Source organism: Lissotriton vulgaris, chromosome 1_1 (genome assembly GCF_964263255.1).
Source record: "Lissotriton vulgaris chromosome 1_1, aLisVul1.2, whole genome shotgun sequence".
NCBI classification, from domain to species: domain Eukaryota; kingdom Metazoa; phylum Chordata; class Amphibia; order Caudata; family Salamandridae; genus Lissotriton; species Lissotriton vulgaris.
This window is the reverse complement of record NC_141685.1, coordinates 1,342,899,420-1,342,921,534: the sequence shown is the minus strand read 5'-3', so window position 1 is coordinate 1,342,921,534 and position 22,115 is coordinate 1,342,899,420. Positions and strand designations below refer to the sequence as shown.

At 43.8% G+C, this 22,115-nt stretch overlaps 1 protein-coding gene across 2 annotated transcripts in view; it reads left to right on the top strand.

Annotated features, from left to right (window-relative positions):
- Positions 1–22,115, top strand: part of ARHGEF25 (Rho guanine nucleotide exchange factor 25) — a 922,723-nt gene that overhangs the window by 685,711 nt on the left and 214,897 nt on the right. For both annotated transcript variants that reach the window (XM_086966568.1, XM_086966567.1), the window contains one exon: positions 14,115–14,184. In XM_086966568.1, the coding sequence (XP_086822694.1) occupies positions 14,115–14,184 (70 nt within the window). The remainder of the gene's footprint in view (positions 1–14,114; positions 14,185–22,115) is intronic.

The window sequence follows — 22,115 nt, the reverse complement described above, 5'->3', positions numbered from 1 at the left end:
GCCTGTTTACTGATAGTTCAAGTTTGGTCCTTTTTTAAAAAGGGCATAGATAGGCTACTAAACTGATTGTTCATTACCATTATAGCCTATGATAGTGATACAAACTGATGTACTATGATACCGTGGGACTCCCATTTTGAGGACGGGGAAGGATTTAAGCATGTTAACCTATGAAAGATACCTATACTGGAAGTAACTCATGTTAGAGGCATGTGAGCGCTAGATCACATGCCTAAGCTTTGCATAGTCTGCCATCTAGTGTTGGGTCCGGATGTTTGCGCTTTGTTTTTCTTCGAAGAAGTCTTTTCCAGTCACACGGTAGGTGACTCCTACTTTCGGTGATAGTGTGCATGGGCATTGACTCCATTGTTAGATTATTTTTTCTGCCATCGGGTTCGTACGTGAATTACTGCGCTCCAGTTCGATATCACTCTCGGGTTCCCCTCGGTGCGCAATCCACTACCGTCTATGGTATTGTTTCTCGACCGCATTCCCATTCTTCTAGCATCGCATCATTCAAGAAATCTTTGATTGGAAAACTTGTGGCCGGTCGTTGGACCTACCCGGGTCAGGTCAGCTCGCAGTTGATGGACCGGACTCCATTTAAATTCTGTTCCGGGTGTCGTGGAAAGTATCCGTGCACCGACTTGCATGAAGAGTGCAAATTTTGTCTGTCCCCGGAACACAATGAACAAGACTGCGACGCGTGCCGATCTTTTCGATCGAAGAAGACGCTCCGTGATCGTCAGGCTCAACGTCACGAGATGTGCCAACAAGGCAGCTCTGCTCCCAATCTTTTTGGAGAAGATTCCAAACACAAAATCTTCGACACACTAGGAGCCGAAGAAGAGGAGGAACACATTTCCCTGCCCGAAGACTATTCCAACATGGAAGAAGACATTGCGCAGGGTCAGCATATCGTGAGTACTGATACCCCCCTCCCCCAACTCATGCCCAAGAAAAAGGCTCCGGTCCTTCCTTTGCCTTCAGGCCAAGGTCGGCATCAAGAGCATTTTCCAAAGCCCTGCCTTCGGGCTCGGCACTGAAACCCCAACCAAAGCCTTCCGGCTCGGGACCGAGTCGGCCCCATTCGGGCACTGAATCAAAATCTTCGGCGCCGAAATCTAAACACATCGTTGTTGACATCCCTGTGATACTGAAACCTAAATCTTCGGATCCGAAAACCTCGGCGCTGAAACCTTCTGCACCAAAAACATTTGCACCCAAAGACTAAACAGTTCCTCTCCAATCGAAGGAGCCTCGTTTCGACGTCCCGCCTTCCAACACAGACATGAAACAGAAAGAACTTATCATTAACCCTAAAGCTGGTCATATTCATGACAAATTGCCAGCTAAGTGGTAACCAGAGATGGAGGAAGCCTACCACATTCCCCTTAAAAAGAAAAATGTTGGTACTAATCCTTCTCCTCCTCCTCGTCTCCCCCCTCCCCACTTGACCCTAATATACTCATTACTCCTACAAATTCACCACAACCACAGTCACTGGACGCACCACATGACTATAGCCCCGATGCATGGGATGATTACAATACAGATCCTAATACTGACCCAGATCTATACCCTACAAAACCCTCTCCATCTGACGCCAATGTATGATTTGAGCACTTAAGATCAACTTTTTGATCACCTTTGAGCACACTGGTGTTGTGGTGGAGGTGATCTTGTGTAAATACTCTTAGCATGACTCAGATATATGTTGTTAATTTGTTTATAGCCCTGATGAAGTCAAAGATGCAGAGGCATCAGAACTGACGAAACACGTGTTGGCTATATGTGATCTGGAGAAGGCTATATGAGATTGGGAGAAGATTTTATCAGACATCAAGAATAAAATAATCGTGGATAAAGAAGATTGATTGGACTTTTTGTGATACACATGGTGTTGTGCTCAGGACAATTTATTGTTTTTGCTACTGGACTGGTTTACTGGTCTAATTCTGGGGATATGAGTCGCTGTCCCCGTCCTTGGAGCACACTGTATAAGTAATTTGTACCTGACTTAGGGGAATATTTGAAAACTTTTTGCGCATGAAAAGCCTAGCCACTAATCATCCTTTTTCTCTTGACGACAATGTATGGTACATAGAATTAATTAACAGGGCTGCTCAAAATCAAGGGGTTCTGCTTCACAAGGAGCCTCTTGAAGAGGATTTTCTTTTTGAGACATTAAGTTCTTCTCAAAGAGCAACTCATACAGTACCCATACTTATGGGCTCGCTTAAGCACACGGATGATATTTTTAAGGACCTTGTACGTGCAAGGATACTAACACCGCAGGTAGATAAAAAATAAAAACCTGCACCTACAGACCCTGTCTACATTAAAGGCCTAGTTCCCTTAGACTCCCCAGTTGTTTCCAACGCTCACAAAAAAGGCAAAGTCTCAAATAACAGGAGATGCCCCTCCTCCTGACAAGGAGTTCAAGCTTATAGATGCCTCTGGTAAAAGAGTAGCAGCGCAGGCAGCCAATTACTGACGTATTGCCAACACCCAGGCTCTCTTAGCAGGATATGACAGGGCTCACTATAACGAATTGGAACAAATGCTCCAATTCTTGTCAGACAAACATAAACAAAAGGCACATGAGTTAATTCAGGAAGGAAAACTAATTTCCAACACTTCCATTTCGTGTACTTTAGACGCAGCTGACACAGCAGCTCGCGCTGTCAACACTAGTGTTCTTCTAAGACGTCATTCCTGGCTAAGGATTTCAGGGTTTAATCCTGAAGTCCAGACTTCCATTTTAAACCTACCCTTTGATAAAGAACACCTTTTTTGTCCTGTGGTGGGTCCTCCTTAGAAAAAATGAAAAAGGACACAGAGGTTGCAAAATCCATGGGCGCTTTGCAGTCCCCGTCTGGTAGGGGTTCCTTTCGCCGCACCTTTTACAGGGGGGGATCAAACAATATATCCACAGATACCTCATCTTCCTATAAGGGCAACAATCAGTCATCCTCTTCCAGAGGTTACTTTAGAGGAAGATTTCGAGGCAATAATTGAAAGGCAAGGGGCAAAGGTAACACACCCCGTACTTCCCCTGCAGCAAACAAACAGTGACTTGCTTCCTCTCCCCCCTGATCATCCCATACCTGTTGGGGGACGTCTCTCTCAATTCATTCCTGTATGGAATACAGTAACTTCAGACAGATGGGTCCTAGATATTATCCAGTCTGGTTATTGAATGGAGCTTACTGACAATTCCCCCAACATTCCTCTGCGAACACACAATATGTCACTAGAAAAACATGGGCTTCTCAAACAAGAAGTACACTCTTCACTGCAAAAAGGAGCTCTAGAGCCCGTCCCATTACAATATCAAGGGCTCGGGGTATACTCCCTATACTTTCTCATACCCAAAAAGGATAAATCTCTCAGGCCTATATTAGACCTCAGAGACCTAAACCTCTATATTTATTCGGACCATTTTCACATGGTAACACTCCAACAAGTGCTCCCACTCCTTCAGCAAAGCGACTTTCTGTCTACTCTAGACTTAAGGGCACACACTTCCATATTCCAATACATCCCGCTCATCTGAAATTCCTCAGTTTTGTAGTAGGGAGACAACATTATCAGTTCAAAGTACTCCCATTCGGAGTCACTACTGCTCCCAGAGTATTCACCAAATGCCTAGCAGTAGTCGCAGCATATGCTGCAAAGACAACATATTGACTGCTTTCCATACTCAGACGACTGGCTCATCAAAGCCAGTACTCTCACAGTACACCTACTGCACGACCTGGGATTCACAGTGAATCTGTTTAAATCCTATCTCCAACCCTTCAATACACAAACGTACTTAGGAGCCACTCTAGATACACAATAAGCTCTAGCCTGTCCCAACCAACCCGACCACTCATTACCAGCTTGGGAGGTCATGCAGCTACTGGGAATGATGGCACCTTGCATCATGATATTTCCCTATGCATGACTTCAAATGCTTCCCATTCAGGAATGTTTAGCACACCAGTGGAATCAATCTTGGGGTCTATTGGCAGATCTAGTGTTGGTGGACGGCCACACTCATCACTCTCTGAAGTGGTAGAATCCACAGAACCTTTCCGAAGGGCGGCCTTTCATTGATCACGTTACACAGAGAGTGCTAGCAGATGCATCGCTCATTGGTTGGGGAGCTCATATCCAAACTCACTCAATTCAGGGATTCTGGAACCATAAGCAAAAGCAACTCCACATAAATCATCTAGAGTTGCTAGCAGTCTTTCTAGCTCTCAAAGCCTTCCAGACTCACCTTGTAGGAAAAGCTGTCCTAATACGCACTGACAACATGACAGCCATGTATTAACCACTTCCATGCGAATGACAAGGTCAGCTAGTCATGGAGTGGCCATTCATTTCAATGGAAATTACACATAAATCCTTGAAGTGCCGTAGCATCCAAGTGGTTAATAAATGTGAACTGAGATTACTCACTTGGAGAGTTGCTTTCCTCATTGCTATTACATCACTGAGGAGAGCGGGTGAGCTTCTAACCATAAAAGAACCATTTTTACAAATACACCAGAGCAAAGTGGTTCTTCGCAGTAACCCTAAATTTCTAGACAAAGTAGTATCTGCCTTCCACGTCAATAAATCTGTTGAGTTGCCGGTGCTCTTTCCTCAACCAGATTCAGTGGCAGAATGAGCTCTACACACGTTAGATATTAAACAAACTTTACTCTATTACATGGAAAGGACAAATCCCTTTCGAAAAACTAAACAACTCTTTGTATTTTTTGCTCCACCACACAAAGGCAATAATACTGAAGTTTATATAGCGCAATCAGCTACCTTGCAAGGAGATGTCCGGGCGCTTAGTGAGCTGGTGACATACCAAGTGGTTAAAAAAACATGGGAGGCTAAAAATGATTGATTAAAAAGCCACGTTTTCAGCTGTTTCCTAAAGCAGGGCTCTGTATTAGCATTTTGAAGAGATAGTGGTAAGGCATTCCACATTTTGGCTGTTCTGGCCAAAAACGCTCTACCCCCAAGCTGAGCCTTCGAGAAGCGTGGAACAAGGAGCAAGGAGCAGATTCTGAGTATTGGAGCGCAGGGACCGAGCCTGCTTATATCGGGGGAATCTCAATTTCAGATAATTGGGCACTTTCCCTGCAACGTGCCGTAGGCCTGGGACAGGGCCTTAAATTCAATTCTTCTTGCCACTGGCAGCCAATGCAGATCCTGCAAGTGCGGAGAGACATTATGTCTAAAAGAAATACGTTTAATCAGCCTCTCAGCCGCATTTTGCACCATCTGCAATCGTTGCATATTTAGGCAGACCGATGTAAAGGCCGTTGGCGTAGTCCAGCCTGGATGTTACAGTGGCATGGACTACTAGTTTACGGCAATCTTCTGGTAGTTGGTCCAGGAACTTTCGGAGATGTCTTAGTTTATCTAAGCACCCAGCGATACCTGTTGAATTTGAGCTGAAAAAGAGAGGTCATCTTCCCATCTCACCCCCAGATTTTTGGCACTAGAACTGGGGGAAGCCGGGGGCCCATTTCGGTGGGCCACCAGAGATCTGGCGAAGGCACCAGGCCTTTTCCAAAGAGGATCACCTCCGTTTTACCTGCATTTAGTTTTAACTTATTCACATTCATCCAGAGAGCGATATCACGTAGACAGCCCTTAAAATTGTCAAAGGCTTCTGCTGTCTGCTCTTGGTAAGAGAAAACCAACTCTCTCTGTTGCTACAAGTGCAGAGAAGGTGTCATACACCTTTAAGATTTTATTATCGAAGAAATTAAAAATGTCTTCGCACATAGCTGGTGTCGAGTTCACTTCAGTGTCAATTGCTCTTGGCTTAAAGAAGGATTGAACTACCTTAAATACTTCTTTGCCCGAATGTTCCGCTTTATATATGCAGGAAGCAATACATTTTTTTCTGGCAGTTTTTATTGATTTATATAAGTTTTTCAAGGCATTTTTATAGCATGCCTTTTCTGCGTTGCTATACTTTGATCTCCATTGTCGTTCTAATCTCTTGCAGCTCCTTTTTTCTTCTCTGAGTGCCTCCTAAAACCACGGAGCTGATGGAGATTGTCTGCGCGATAGCATCATTTTTACTGGTGCAACGTCATCCACCGCCCAGGCAATCCAATGGTTCATTGCCAGGGCATCTATATTAGGATCTGAGGTAGGGGAAGGAGGGTCTATTTCTAAAATGGGACCCAAGGTTTCAGCCGTTAGGTTGTTCCACTTTCTCTTCATAGTAGGCCGCTTGCCTCTGGCCTGGATTTATTTGGCCTGTCTGACTGAAAAAGGGATCAGGTAGTGGTCTGACCAGACCAGACCAGGGGTCGAGGTGCTTCCATTGTCGTTTCCTGAATATTGGAAAAAACTAAATCTAAAGTGTGGCCTACCTTGTGTGTAGGACCTGAGATCATTTGCAGTAGATTAGCAGCTACTAACGATGAAATTAGCTGAGTTGCTTGAGGACAGTTGGGATCATTGACGTGAAAATTAAAATCCCCAAGTGCCATGAAGTATGTATGAACTCACGATTTTTGGACAATATAATTGCAGAGATCATAAGTGATATTCGTTGCGCAGTCCGGTGGCCTATAAATAAGCAGGCCTGCTAAAAATACCATAGCATTGACTTGGAAGCAGAAGTTTAGCCCCTCAATTCCTTGTATGTCGAGGGGGTTAGAAGAGGTCAGTTCCCAGGATTCTTTAAAGATGATAGCCACCCCACCCCAGCTTTTGTTACCCTTCCTATTTGAGAACCACATTTTAAATCCAGACGGAATGGCTAAGGTGATAGATGCCACTGTATCTGCGTTAAGCCAAGTTTCAGTTAGGAACATGGCGTCCCGAGATGACTCCATAAGGGCCAACCAGATGTCATCAGCGTGTCTAGGGAGGGATCTACAGTTAACTAGGCCGGCCCGGAACAACTCACAATGTTCCGGGAGGATGGCCTTAGGACGGCATATCTCCATATGGGTCCGTTTTGTTGGAATTGTCATATCATTTACTACATTCAAGCCCTGTCCGCACAGCAGGCAACTGGGTGGCAACCCATACTAGCCAAATCCACTAGGTGCAGCGCGCAATGGTTATCAACATTATAGGCCATTAGCTCTTCTCTGGACCAGCTGATCCTCTTCACCATTTCCCAATCCCATTTCAAAATCAGGTATTGCCAGGTGGATAGTCAAATTCATGCCAACTTGCTATGCAAAAGCAAAGAGGACTTTACCAATTCCCCCTAGAGTGCATTCCACTTGCAAACTAGGAGCTTCTATGGCTTTCTTAGGAAACATTCCCATATCTAACATATGGCTCCCCATCAAGGAGAGAGTTAATTTCAAGGCTATGTGTATTGTTCACAAGACGCTAGCCTGAAAGGGGCCTTCCATCAATTGCTCTATTGTTCGGCCCTACCGTACTAACAGATGACTCTGATCGGACGACCTGCCTCTTGCCGCAGTTCTCAGGATTAAGAGAGCTAGAAGTGGGGGTTGTCTGTTCTCCTACAATGCCGCTAAGCACTGGAACACTCTCCCACTTCATTTGCGTAAGGAAACCAACTATCTGGCCTTTTGTAAACTGTTAAAAACCTGGCTCTTTCCCTAGTTTGGTTGTGGTGTCTACTACTTGCCACTGTCAGCCCTGGGATGCTCCCGAGTAGCTACGCGCTTAATAAATGTCCTTTTCATTTCATTTCATGTAGAGCTGCAACATGTTCGACAGCACACACATTTACAAAACACTATTTTGTGAATGTGTTAGCCAGACAACAAGCTAATATAGGCCAGGCTGTTCTACGTACACTTTTTCTACGTACAACTGCAACAGCTACAGGTTAATCACCACTTTGGGAGATAACTGCTGTATAGTCTATGCAAAGCATGTGATCTACAGCTCACATGCCTCGAATGGAAAATGCTACTTACCCCATATGCATCTGTTCTTGGCATGTAGAGCTGTAGATTCACATGCGCCCACCCTCCTCGCCTGGTACCTGTACCTGTTCCAGTACTATCTTACTTACAGACATACGCATGAACATTTCTATTCTACTCTTACTAACTCCATTCTCACCCTCTGCGGGAAAACAATCTAACAAAGGAGTCGATGGCCATGCGCACTATCACCAAAAGGAGGAGTCACCTCCCTCGTGACTGGAAAAGACTTCTTTAAAGAAAAACAAAATGCAAGTATACGGACCCACCACTGGATGGCAGACTATGCAAAGCATGTGAATCTACAGCTCTACATGCCAAGAACAGATACATGCTGGGTTAGAGGCCTTTTCCATTCTTCTCCGTGCATTCACCTTTTACACCAAATCTTACTCTGGAATTATTGCCACAGTGCAGATCTCTTAAAATATTTGGATAGTTGCTTGGGAAGCATCCTTTCTCCAGAATGCTTCAGAGGACCAAGCAGCCTACAAAATTGAATGCAGTCTTTAGGTCTATAAAGACCTAGAAGAGCAGGGAGTTATTCAGAGCCACGCACGTAATACAGATCATGTACAACCTCAGGGCCTGGTCTATTGTATTTTGGCCTTTTCAGAACCGGTCTGGAAGATGAGATTAAGTCGTTTCTCCTCAATTCAGGTCGGGAGTCGCAACAGTAATAGTTTCCCAAAGATTTTCTGGGCACCGTCTAAAAGGCTAAATCGGACAATAATTGGAATAGTCGTCTCTACCCTCTTTCTTTTGGATAGGCACGATCATTGAAGACGACTTCCATGATTCGCGGACCAGACCTAGAGTCATTACAGTATAAAATAATGTTATTAATGGACCGATCCACAAGTCCTGATTGTTTTTAAACATGGCGACTGGGATTTTGTTAGGGCCTCGTGCTTTGCCTGATTTCTGCATCTGGATAACTTTAGCTATCTCCATTTGGCTTAAGACATCTCCTGCATGCTGCACCTGTAGGGAGCAATTTCTACTAAGTGCTTGCCCTTTATGATCCACCAACCGGTTCTTCACCATGTCATTTAGACTGATAGACTTACTTGTAAACTAAACTTGTAAACTTGCAGATTTATAGAGCGCGAATTGTTGCCCGGGGGCGTCCAAGCGCTAGGATAACCAGAGCCTACTGATGGGCCAAGGAGGGAAGGCAGGCAGTTAGTAGGAGGATGCAAACAAAAAGGTCTTTAATTGTTTGCGGAACTCAGTGAGGTTACTTACGGCACAGAGAGGACTAGTGTTCCAGCCACCTTTAGGACTTAAGTTAGCATCTAGATTCTAATTTCTTAGGAGGCCCTTTGCCTCCCCAGCATATGATTTCCCAATACTATTTTGTATTTTATGGTAAATTGCAGCCTGTAGTGCCTGCCATACCTTGATGTACTGATTTCTTTTTTTATAGATGCCCCATGAGGTGTTTATACGTCCTTCTTATTTTTTTTAGCTTTTGTTCACCCTTGAACGTATTCTTCTTTATATGAAGCAGTTTCTGGTGCATTTTGTATGCTATTTTTCGAGTATTTTGAATGCACATTGTGGCTTGTATGGTCTCACCTGTGTACTACAAGAATGCTCATCACTTTACGCTGTGTGTTGTACGAGTGCGATGCATGTGTTTCTTTTGTGCTAGCTTTACATGATCAGAGCCTCTTATCACTGTGTTCTGCGGCAGTGCTCTGAATCTCTGTTTCTCCATTATTAATAAATAAAAAAACATGATGTTGTTATCAACGTTGCTTTTCTGAGTGCAGCCTTAGGGTAACCTAGCAACTGACGGCAACAGAATGCCATAGCAGTGACTGACGGCCAGTGCCAAGAACTGAATATAGATGTGGGGAGCGAAACACAGCCAAGAAAAAGTCAGTCCTGTTTCCGAATCTTGCTCCGACTCTTCGCTACCTTCCTCTCCTGTGAAGCCCCTTAAGTACCGAAATGCCCAGGCAATAGTAGAACCGAATATGTACCTACGCCAGCAGTTCTCAAATGTTTTAGAATTAAGACCCAATTTTTAGAACAAGAAACTTTAGGAACCCTCCTAGCTTTAATGAACACGAGGCAGGCGATTTTTTTTAATGTTACTAGAGTACACATTTTCCATGGAAATGGCTACAAAATTTGCACAGACATACTGCTTTACTGATAAAATTGTATTACACACATGATAATGTGTGGAAATCGGGTTTCAGTGAATATTTATCATGTGTGCATCACCAAGTAAAGTGTTTGTTTTGATCCTATTGAAATCTTGGTTTCCATCACGCTTCAGAATAACAAAAACATTTGCTTCATTTTTGCTGTTCGAACTGCTGAATGTGTGTAGTTCATTTACAGTTATTTCCATTTAGTTGTATGTTACAAAAAAAAATAACATGTAATAGCCTTTCCTTTCGCACTCCCTGTTCCCCAGCAAGACGGCCACATAATCCACTTTATTTTTCTTTCTTTAACTGCAAAGCACAAGGAGTTATAAACACCAATCCCCATGTTAAAAAAATAGGTAGCAATTTATCAGAAGGCGTAGCCTGACATTTGACCTCTGTCTTTGAAGCGCAGCAAAAGTGACAAGATAATTGCAGAATTTAAAGGCTTCTTTATTTATTGCTTGGACTTTTACAACTCACCAAAAGTCAGTTAGCAACCCACCAGTGCTTGCAAACCCCACTTGTGGAAACACTGACCTGGGTGATACCCGGTTATGTGAAAGGTATGCTTCAAAGAGGATGTAAGCCAGGCGATTTCTTGGCAATTTCTTGGCAGTCATACTGGTTGTAACACAACCTACCAGGTAAAGCGTGATTACTCAGGGCTAGAAAGTATTGAAGCTGTATTAATATGTTATGATACGAGCGACAATGTGATGATTAAGAACCATAAGAAAGAGTGTAATATCAGAAAGATACACAATGTAATGGCAACGTAAACATTCTGGCATTAAATATAATGATGCAGGATGATATTCTAAAATGTCATAATGATGCAAGTTGATACTCAAAGTTGGCTCCATATTTCGGTTCTGACATTTCATATGGCGACTCCATTTAAGCCCATACATACAGTTGAGATTTCTGCCTTTCAAAACTGGTTTCCTCATTACCATTGTCTCAGTTTACAGGGTTAGCGAGTTGCCAGCTTAGTCTGTTTGACTTAGTTTATGTGCTTCTTTCCAGACAAGTTGGTGCTGCATACTAAAGCTGCTTTCCTTCCAAAGTGGTTTCTACTTTCCATCTCGGACAGTCTATCACCTTTCTATCCCCTTTCCCTTCACCTCACCCCACCATGAGAAGAGAATTCAAAGCCTCATCCCGAAGCCTGCAGTCACTTTCTACTTCGCCTACATAAGGGAATTTCCTTCAGACGGCTAGCTGTTCATTGGTTACTCTGGCTGTAAGAAAGGGAAAGATGTACATAAACACATTATCCAATTGGATTATTTTATACATTAAGCTCTGTTATGCATTAGCCAAGAAAGAATCACCTTAAGATATCAGGGTTCCTTTTACCAGAGCGAAACCTCCCCCTAAGCCTGGCTAGAGGGGGTTCCAGTAGTGAACATCTTCAGGAAGCCACGCTGGTCCTTTCTCCACACTTTCGCTAAGCACTATTGCTTGGATTCAGAAGTGAGGAAAGACTGTCATTTAGCCCTGTCTATCCATCGTGATTTCCTAGCTAGTTCTCCAGTCCCGCCACCAAAGGAGGATTATTACTTTAGAGCCTATTCAAAGATTAGAAATATGCAGGTAGAAGTATTCATCAGAAGAAAAAGTTACTTACCTATCTTGTGGATACTCTATCTAACCGCAGATTGCTCACTTACCTTCCCTCCTCCACCTCCCAGAAAACACTACAGTGCTTCTTAATAGGATTCCAAGTTAGTGTTTGTATTGCACCCCTGTTTAAATGTCAGTCTTCTCGATGATGCCTCAACGTTGCAGCAAAAGTAAGCCTGGGCAGAGCTTGCAGAGTTGTACTCCATGGAATTCCACAGAATTACTGTAAAACTCATTGAAATTCCTGCTGGAGTAACTTGCACCAATTGAGACCTTCTTGCTTGGTCTCTTGGTGCGTCCGTGCATGCAACCCCCGCGTAGTAAGGCCTCCTGACCTTACCTCCTTCACATGGTGGGTATTGGTGGTTATCCACGGAGTGCGGTCCGGCCGTCAATCTCTCCTAGCCGTTGCTGCTTCCTGCTGGCTGCTGCACACTCTGCTGAATAGGGAGAAGCCTGAGCCTTCACTGCTCCAGCTCGGATTCAATGCATGAGCGAGCTCAGTGCAGCAGCTAATCTCCAACTTCAATGACACAAGGAGTGCAGAGCGCATGTCATATTGCTTGAAGATATGCCTGGCCCTATAATGGGATTTCATTGGAACAGGCATGCCTTCACGCAATACGACATGCGCACTGCAGTTCTTAATGTTCTTGGAGCTGATGGTTAGCTGCTGCACTAAGCTGGCTCCTTATGCAGTGGAGGCTCAGGTTTCTCCTTATTCAGCGGAGTGTGCAGCAGCCAGCAGGAAGGCAGTGGTGGCTAGGAGAGACTGGCGGCCAGGCTGCGCCACTGTGGATAGCCACAATTTTGGAGGTAAGTCCTATTCTGTGGCACCGGTAAACTCTGCTGCAAGTGCAGAGTTTTTGCAAACTTTGCTCTCCGTATGCAATGTGGAGTTCTGAAACTCAGCAAACTTCGCTGGCAGAGCGGAGTTAACCGCCCAACCTTAAGCAAAAGCAGAGTCAATGTCAGTCAGGGCGCCCGTCCTGGAACCGTATGGCTCCAATGATGTCATCACAACCCCCTTCCTGATGTCAAATGGAGCCTGCTCCCTTTACCGTCTGTGGAGAGCTGTTGCAAACATTTCCAGATCCAGGACATTCAAAGGTGATCATTTAATGATATCTATCAATAATATAAAGAAACGAGGCTGATAGCATGAAACCTCACTCTCATAATCAAAAAGAGTGATAGCATAAAGATACAGTACCATAGCTTACTGGTACTAGAATTTAGTGTAATGATTCAGTGTAAGAACATAATTTTGAAGTGTTGGAACTTCAAGATAAAGTGTTAGAACATTATAATAAATGGCTCAAATTTGTAAAATAAATTAGAATATAACAATTCATTGTCAGAATACATTGATAAAGAGTCATAAGATATGAACAATGGGCCAAAAGTACATTTGATCATAAACATATGTTTACATTTGAACTTACCATTTTAAGCCCGCCAAGAATTGACAGGTGCAAATCCTTATGGGATGCGGGCTGGGAAGAGTGGACTTCCAAGGCCCGTATGGCCTTGGAAGTTTAGAATCGCTCACAAACATGTATGTGTGTGGAAATTCCCAAATTCCTAATCCACCTTGGAAGTGATTGAAAATGTATTCGAGCACTGGGCAGGAGTAAATCGCCTTTCAGGGTTGGAAAGGTAAATGAATCAGTCCCACATTTGCTGGTGGTCTAGAGGAAGGTCTTTCTTCATGTCTTGATGGGGAAATATATTTTCCTCAAACAGACAAAAAAGTGATTTTTCATAAGAGAACATATGTGGTAGAAAAGTAATCTTGTTTCCCAAGACTGTATGAAAGCATGCACCAGGCAAACCTTTCCAGGCTTCTTAATGGAAAGGTTGATGAATAGCAAAAGGTCAAAAAGTACATTCAGGTGGTGGCAGAGACCTTCCCCCATTCTTTTCTGTTTTTTTCATGATTAGGACTCTCAGTGCATGTTCCATCATGGAGATAACAGGTATGTGAGGCTGTCAAGATCAAAGTCATTTTTTTTAAGTGCAATGAGATGATGGTTCCAGAACTTTCATCAAAGTGATTTGTATTTGGTCAGGAAAGTGCATTTTCAGATGAGACTTTGATCATTTTCACCATTCCGCTTCTTTGTTTCAAGTGTGTTTAGTGCATAAATCCATTTGGTATCTGCAACAGGTATTTTTATGTGGGCCCCAAGGGACGGGTCACTTTCAATATATTTGATCACAACTGATCTCAATGCACATTTTGAACCATTTGTGTGTTAACTAAACAAATGCTTGTTGTAATTATACAGTCTTGTTCTTATTTTCTCCTGTTTCAAAATTCTTCCTCTTTCTTTCCTCTCTTGTCTGCACATTTTGGTCCCCCTTGGACTGTCTTTATCTCTTTCTTCAGTTACTTTCTTGGAGAGCTGGAAAAGTGTCTAAAAGATCCTGACATCCTGGCGCAACTCTTCATAAAGCATGTAAGTGGATCTATCCTCCAACCTATGTAGTATGTTTACGTTTTAGGTTGTGATTTGAGTTTAGTAGTACTGTATCTTGCTTCAATCCTTTTTTAAAGTGTAATTGAATCAAATCGGGCCACATCTGTTGACAATCTAGTGCAGGTGCCTGAATGTTTGATCCATCGAGAATGTATTATTTTATTTTATTATTGATATTTAATTTGTTGTAAACCAAGCTTTAAAGAACTACAGAAATACGTTCTGTAATTCAGACACCGAATATTCAGCCACCACCTCCATCCTTCTCACGCTAGATTAACACAAAATAACTATGCTTTGCGATTAAATGCCTGTGAGCAGTTAAGGTGATGGTCTTGTTCAATGAAGCCTTATACCGTATTGCATGTCACAGTAATCTAATGCTGCACAAGAAATATCTTTAGACAACATTGAATATGACATAGTATAACACGGAACAGAATCACAAATTAGAATGAATATTTGGACTTATGAGGAGATAAAGAGAACTCTATAGATTAAAAAGGTATCTGAGCTTTTCTCCTTTGTGTACACTTAGGTGCAGTTGAAGATAGAGCACTCAAACTATTTCAGGCAAGGTCCAGCAGCCAAATGAATACAATTATATAGATTTGCAAAACTAAGATGCTTGAGAGATCCAAGAAAGGTTGATCTCCTTTTACAAACCTCCCATGGGATACCTGTGTAAAGCACATCGACTACAGATAGTAGAAATAATGTGACATACATGATCTGCGTCTAAACAATTGCAGTAGAATTTTATTTAGCAGAACAGTGCCCTTGTAAATGTTCTTTGTGCCATGCATTTCATGGTTGCCTGTTGTTCTTCAGTTAAAAGCTGCACTTCGGGCTCTGAAATTGCATTATGTAAGGCATTAAAGTGGCAGTGCCTTATCTGCTACTTGGTTGTGTTATACCATGGCAATCCCATGGACAAAGGCCAGATCGGAGCCAGGCATTTGGATTATTAGGCTCAACTTTAGCTATAAATAGGGCACAGAGAGGAAATAACGAGGCATACCCATCCAAATGATAATATTCCATTGAAACTCCATTCATTTGTGGATACGAAGAAGATCATATCGGTTGTTGTCCTTCTTTTCTGAAGCATAGGGGCAGTTCGAGTCTATCGTAGATATTTAGAACACAACATTAATCAACACTTGATGTTGTAGGCGAGAATAAACACCACGGAGTATTCCCAGAACCTGTATAGAGCCGACGCAAAAAACACAACTCATCCGTAAGCATATAATACTCACTAACACAAAAGTAGGTTGGCTCCCACTGGTATTTCCCGTATTTGGAGCAGGCCAAGGAGGACATGGAAGTGGAGGCATCATGTTATCACTGGTCCTCAGGCACTGATGAAGTTGCTGCTCATACAGTCTTACTGCAGCAATGAAGCATGTTGGCCTGCCATAAAAACTAGGCCAGACACCCGACATAGTATGTTTAGTCATGTGCTAGATGAGACATTTAATAAATGACTATTAACCACCTGTCTGAACACAGGGTGCAACATGTGTGCACCCAACTGTTGCAGTGCAACAGTTGGGTGCACACATGTTGCACCCTGTGTTCAGATTTTTTCGCTGTGATTGGGACGGTTCACAGCCACTGTTTGCACGCAATTTAAATAAAAATAAGGTTGACTTTACGCTATACAATAAGGGAAGGAGTGCATCTTCACATCTTCATGTTGTTTATTGACCACCTGTGACACGTTTAAAAAAACTTTTTATTAAACAGCTGTTCAGTGTATAACAACATGCTTGATCGATTATTAGTATAAGGGGCATCACAGAGAAAAGGGCACAGTACTTTCACAACATCTGTTTCAGGTGGAAATTTACAACATACATTTGTTTAATTATCGCAGATGCTATTGTCCAACATATGCTCTGAGTCCAACTCTCAGAGTATCGCTCACCCTTTTGTGGTGACAACTCACTATCCTGTGTAGATGCCCCATTAGTCCCAAACTTTCTCCCATTTCCCTGGGCAGCCCTGAATCTGGTATACCAACTGCTCGGCACCCGTTGGCACCAGTACAAATCAGTTTCCCAATCCACCACACATGGAGGTTGACTAACGTTAGCCATGTCTTCTGATATTTGGCCCATGCCTTTCTACCGGTTATGTTCAGGAGATGTCACGAGCCTCCAGCGGCACATTGAGGCTTGTGACCCTGGCAATAACTTGTACCACCCACCTCCAGTATTGTTGGATTTTTGGGCAGTCCCACACCATATGGAAAATTAACCCCCCATGCCACTTCCTCTGGCGCCTAGGGTCGTTCAGCCTCTCCCCAGGCGGTGTAGGAGAGATCTGGAGTAGTATAATCTGTGGAGTATCCTCAGTTGTAGTAAGTGGAAGTGGGCACTTATAGCAAACTCTCTGGGGCTCTGGACTTCCTCCAGCCAATCATAATCCTCAGTAAGTCCAATGTCTCCCTCCCATGCTTCCCTCAAAGCCTTCAAAGGGTCAGGGGAATTGCTCACTAATATCCTGTATGTCAGGTAGGTCACTTTGTCCATCATAGGTTCCAGTAGTGGTTGGTCCTCTAATGGTGCTGACTCTGGCAATTGTCCTCCCTCCAGAATATGTTAACGTAATGTGTGCCCCAACTGTGGATGTCTAGCCTGCTCTGATTCTGCCATCTCATCTGTTCTTAAAATGTTAACAGAGCCTGCCCTCCCCATACATCCTGCCCTAAGTAGCCAATGCCCTGCAACCCCCAGTTTGAACAGTCCTTCAGGTTCCCAAGTTCCCATAGTAGGTCACTGTCCCATAGTGGAGTCCTGTCCATCAGCTTTCCTTCCTATCTCAAGAATCGGGTGGCCTCTCGCCACGCCCGGCCCCTCACCACCTTCTGAGTGTTGGTTGGCAACGCTCTCTACTGCTCCCTTCTATACATAAGCGGTGGATAGCCACGGTTCCCCATGGCCTCTTGATCTACTCGGTACGCCATATTTTCTGATATTTGGGCTATACCTCTTCACACGGTATGTTCAGGAGATGCAACCGAGCCTCCAGTGGCACATTGAGGCTTCGGACCTGGGCCATAACTTGTACCACCTTCCTCTAGTATTGTTGGATGTTTGGGCAGTCCCACATTATATATAGAAAAAGGAACCCCCATGCAACATCCTCTGTCTTATAGAGCCGTGCTAATCTCCCCAGATGATGTAGGAGTGATCTAGAGTAGTATGATTGTGGAGTATCCTTGGTTGTATTAAGCAGAAGCTGGCACAAATAGCAACCTCTCTGGAGATCTGGACTGCCTCCACCCAATCATCATCCCCAGTAAGTCCAATATCTCCCTCCCATCCTTCCCATCCTTCCCTCAAAACCTTCAGGGGTTCAGGATATTGTTAATGAATTTCCTGTATGTCAGGGAAGTCGCTTTGTCTGTCATATGATCCAGTAGTGGTTGGTCCTTTAATGGTGCTGACTCAGGCAATTCTTCTCCCTCCAGTATATGTCGGCTTAGTGTGTGCCCCAACTGTAGATGTCTAAACTGCTGTGATTCTGCCATCTCATATTCTGTCCACAGCTCTGCACAGGTTATTAGATCCTGCCTTCTCCATACATCCCCAAATAGTCAATGCCCAGCAACCCCCAGTTGGAAAATCCCTCCTGGTTCCCAACTTCCCATAGGAAGTCACTGTCCCGTAGTGGAGTCCTGTCAGTCAGCTAGTCTTCCAATCCCAAGAATCTGGTGACCTCTCACCTCGCTCTCACCCCCGTCTGAGTGTGGGATGGCAAAGCTCCCTCCCATCATCTCCTAAACAAAAGTGGTAGATAGCCACAAGTAACCATGGCCTCTCAATCTACTTGGTATTCAGGTTCATTTCTTTCTGTGAACACCCAATCATTGATTTTTCTCAATTGGGCTGTCCAGCAGTACTTGCATATGTCTGGGACTGCAAGTTCCCCATCCCCATATACCCCACTTTGGAGCTTACAGAGTGCTTTTCTCAAACTACCCCACCCCATTAATTCTGGTTAACAGACATCACTTCTGATTTTAACCTAAACAAGTGAATCCATTAAATAACATTTTATTAGGCTACTCCGGCAGAAAGCCTCTTGTGGGTGCCCGATGAGGAGTATTGCCCTATGATGAAGCATGACACCCTTTTTGTACTTTTATGATTTTATGTAATCGAATAAAGTGGATTGACTGGCTGACTGACTGACACCCTTGGGTGTGTGAGGACTCTTGCTCCTGAGCATTCCAATGCCCCCTTCGGCTCCTAAACACTGACCTGTTTCTGTTCTTTCTCTTCAATTCTTTCAATTCTCAAAGAAAAATCTTCAATCTGAATCTAACCTGTTCTTCTAAGTGAGTAGAATTTGTTTTAGTTACAATGGAAGAATATACAACAGGAAAATTTAAGCCTACTAACAAAACAATCATAAAAAGGACAAAGACAACAACCACTATGGTTAATATCACCCTACATTTGTTTGGTGAATTAGACACCGTTGTTTATTTCAAGTTCAAAAATCAAAAGGCACAATCTGTTCTATTAGGCAACACCACCACCTCTTGGAATGACTCCTGATGACCCTTGGAACTAGGGCCATCACCCAAACCGACTGCCCATGGCAGAAATGTCAGCATAATCCTGGAAAGCAAACTGACTGTGAAGTCCCAGATCAACCCAGTTGCCTTTACTTGCTTCCGTACACTTTCCTTGTTACGTAAAGTCTTCAAAGGTCTCCCTCTGAACACCAGACATACCGTCACTCAGGCCATAATAGCCAACCGATTAGACTATGGCAACACACTCTATGCTGGGATCACCACACAGCTTCTGCAGAGACTCCAGACCATACAGAACTTTGCTGCCAGACTCAACTTAGACCTCCCAAGGTAGATCCACATCCCCCTCCACCTCAAAAAATTCAATTGGCTCTCATACAGAAGAGAAGCCAATTCAAGTGGATGATCCATGCCTACAAAGCCCTGCACAACCAAGGCCTACATCAACCATCGCCTAAATGTCTACCACGTACCAGTCCACTTTGCTCCGCCTCCCTCTCCTTCGCCCACACCCACACATCCACTGGATCAAGAGCGGAGGACGCTCCTTCTCCTATGTCACGGCAAAAACCTGGAACGACCTAACTCTGCTGCTACAGAACTCCACCTCTTTAGTAGAAATTTGGAGATCTCTTAAAACCTTGATGTTCGCCTGAGTCACTTGAACAATCATGAACCTCAAGCGCCTATATATCTTTTCGAGTGATTAGCCGCGCTATATAAATTCACTTGATTGATTGATTGCTTGAAGACAGTCAAAAATAATAAAAAATGACCCAATCTTCTCTGTGGCAGTTGTTAATCATGGAGGCTTTTCAAACAATTTCTGTTGATTTTCAATTTCATGTGCTCTTGAGTCAGCCTAATTATCAGCAAAGTAAGTCCGTTTACAAGCTGAGAATCTTTGACTAGGCACCTGTGTTCTCTTTGATCTACTGAACAATGACTTTTCAGTATTAATGTTACTTTCTCCCCTTGTCTGTTTCCTCGCTAACTCTTTCTGGGATGCATTCTTCTGACACGACAGTCTCAGTCTTTCACCCTTCCTTGGCCACTCTTCTCTTCTTAGACCCTTAGGCGGAACTGCTTGGCTTCTCTTGGCTCATTTACCACAGGCTGAGTACTTGTCTCAGGTTGGCTATGAGACATTTATGCACAATCTCCTCCTCCTCTGAATATTTGGGTTGCTCTGAAGTTTGACTCTGCAAAATAGTGGATGTTGTCACTTTTCTTCACCAGCTTGTCTCACTCTCCTGGTATGAGAAGCATGTGCCCAGTTCAGAAGGCTACCGCACTTCACAGTAGTGTTCATCACAAGGATGATTTAAAAGGGGCCATGCCAGCTGCCCCATTGACCCAACTCGCATTTCCCTTTCTACAGTGAGGGTCTTTCTCTTACAGCCCGACTGTCTCTAAATTGGCCTCCATAAGTGTGCCCTTGTCCAAAGCACTCCTACTCCCCTTGTTGGGGTTGTATCCAGCATTTATGCCCTGGAGTCTCGGAGACCTCTCTGTGAGAGTCCACAGCGACAAGGGAGTCACACATAGCGGAGAACTGGGAAAAATCCCCTTAATGCTGAGAGCCGTCTCTCACCCAGTTGGGCGTTGGACACTGTATTTCCACTGGGTTTCCTACCCCCTCCCCCACCTCTTCCCTCTTTCATTCTTCAGAGTGTGCCGGTGGCCAAAGCACCCCTCTTCCCTTGTTGGGGTGGGATCCAGCATTTATGCCCTGAAGTCTCAGAGACCCTGCTTAGATAGTCCACTGCGACAATGGAATCACACATAACGGAGGACTGGGAATGATCCCTTTACCGCTGAGAGCCATCACCTACCCAGCCGGACGTATGACTCTGTCACTTCCTCGTCTCCACGCCGTGTCTCCTACCCCCTCCCCCTCCCCCACCTCTTTCCTCTTTCATTCTTTGTCTACCCCCTATTCCTTTCCTCCCCCCTGTATTTCTCTCCCCCTGCCTGCTTTGTTTATCCTTATGCCGACGCTATGATTTTGTAACTCATGTAACTATGCTCCAGCAACTGATGTAACTGTGAAACAATGCTCTTCCTCATGTAAAGCGCTCTGATACCTCCAGGTCTAGCCAGCGCTATATAAAACTTTTCAAATAAAATAAATTAATGATGGATTTAACCCAGATCCTTGTGACTTGGGGGTGAATGTATGCATTGTCCAGCATTCCGCCCATCAATGTTTCTTTTGCTGATGTGAGCTAAAGAACAATGATGGATTAAACCCAGATATGTGACTGGGGGTGAGTGTCTGAAAGGTTTCAGCACTCCGTCCATCATCTCCTTGTGTTGACTTTGTCCCCCTTAGTTGGCAGGGTATGACCAGACCTTGGTGCCTTGCTTACTTTGCCACTGGATTCAAGCTAGCCTGACTGATGAGGGCTGTTAGCTTGTTTACGAGTCCAGGGAAGACATGGCTTGGCAGTTTGGGCTGGACTGTTCCCATGAGGCTCAGGGTCAAGACTGATTTGCAGCAATGCGGCACCTCTAAGAAGAGTGGAAGGGGCATCTGAATCTGTAACTCAGCCATGTGTAGCTTAAATCATGCAAAACTTCACTTCCTGTGAGTCCCATGATGAGAACCAATCAGAATCAAACATTTAATGATAACACAGTTTTGGTCTTCTTCCTAGTTACCACACAATGGAGTATCTGCTGCATGGCCGTCAGGGGATATCTTGTAGTAGAATGATACAATTCAGTTAGAGCATTCCTTTTTTCACCTGTTGGGTTCATTATTCAACTCTCCAAGAAACATGCACCAATAAACGGTCACACAAAAACATAAACAATCTGATACATTTCGAATAACTTGGACTGGTGAAGCTTTGGTCCTAAACGAGAAAAGGTTTAAAAAAATCACAGCAGACAGAGAAGCATTGCATCTTAACATGAGCCTTTTAAATTGAGGCCTATGGTCAACTTAACATGAATATCACACTCAATATAAGTATGCATAATGCTGATTAATATAAATGTTTGTCCAAAGCGTAATATAATGAAAAATCACCATCAGGGACTAACATACAAAGAATACGACATAATGGCTATCACGGATTGAGTCAGCAGTACAAAGCACAGTACACTACTGTTCTTTCATAACCTACTCGAAGATAAATATGACAGTCTATAAGTTGGAGGGTTCTCTGAGCCAACTGGTTACTGTAGTGCACAGGAGTATGCCTATGATGAGTAACCCAGGGCTTTGAATGCATCAGTCAGTGATACCCATGGTTGCTTCCGTGAGGAGTCTACTTTTACAAATTTGCTGTGATTATTGTCACCTAAAACATTGATTATTGGTAAAGTTCTAAATATGTATAATAAA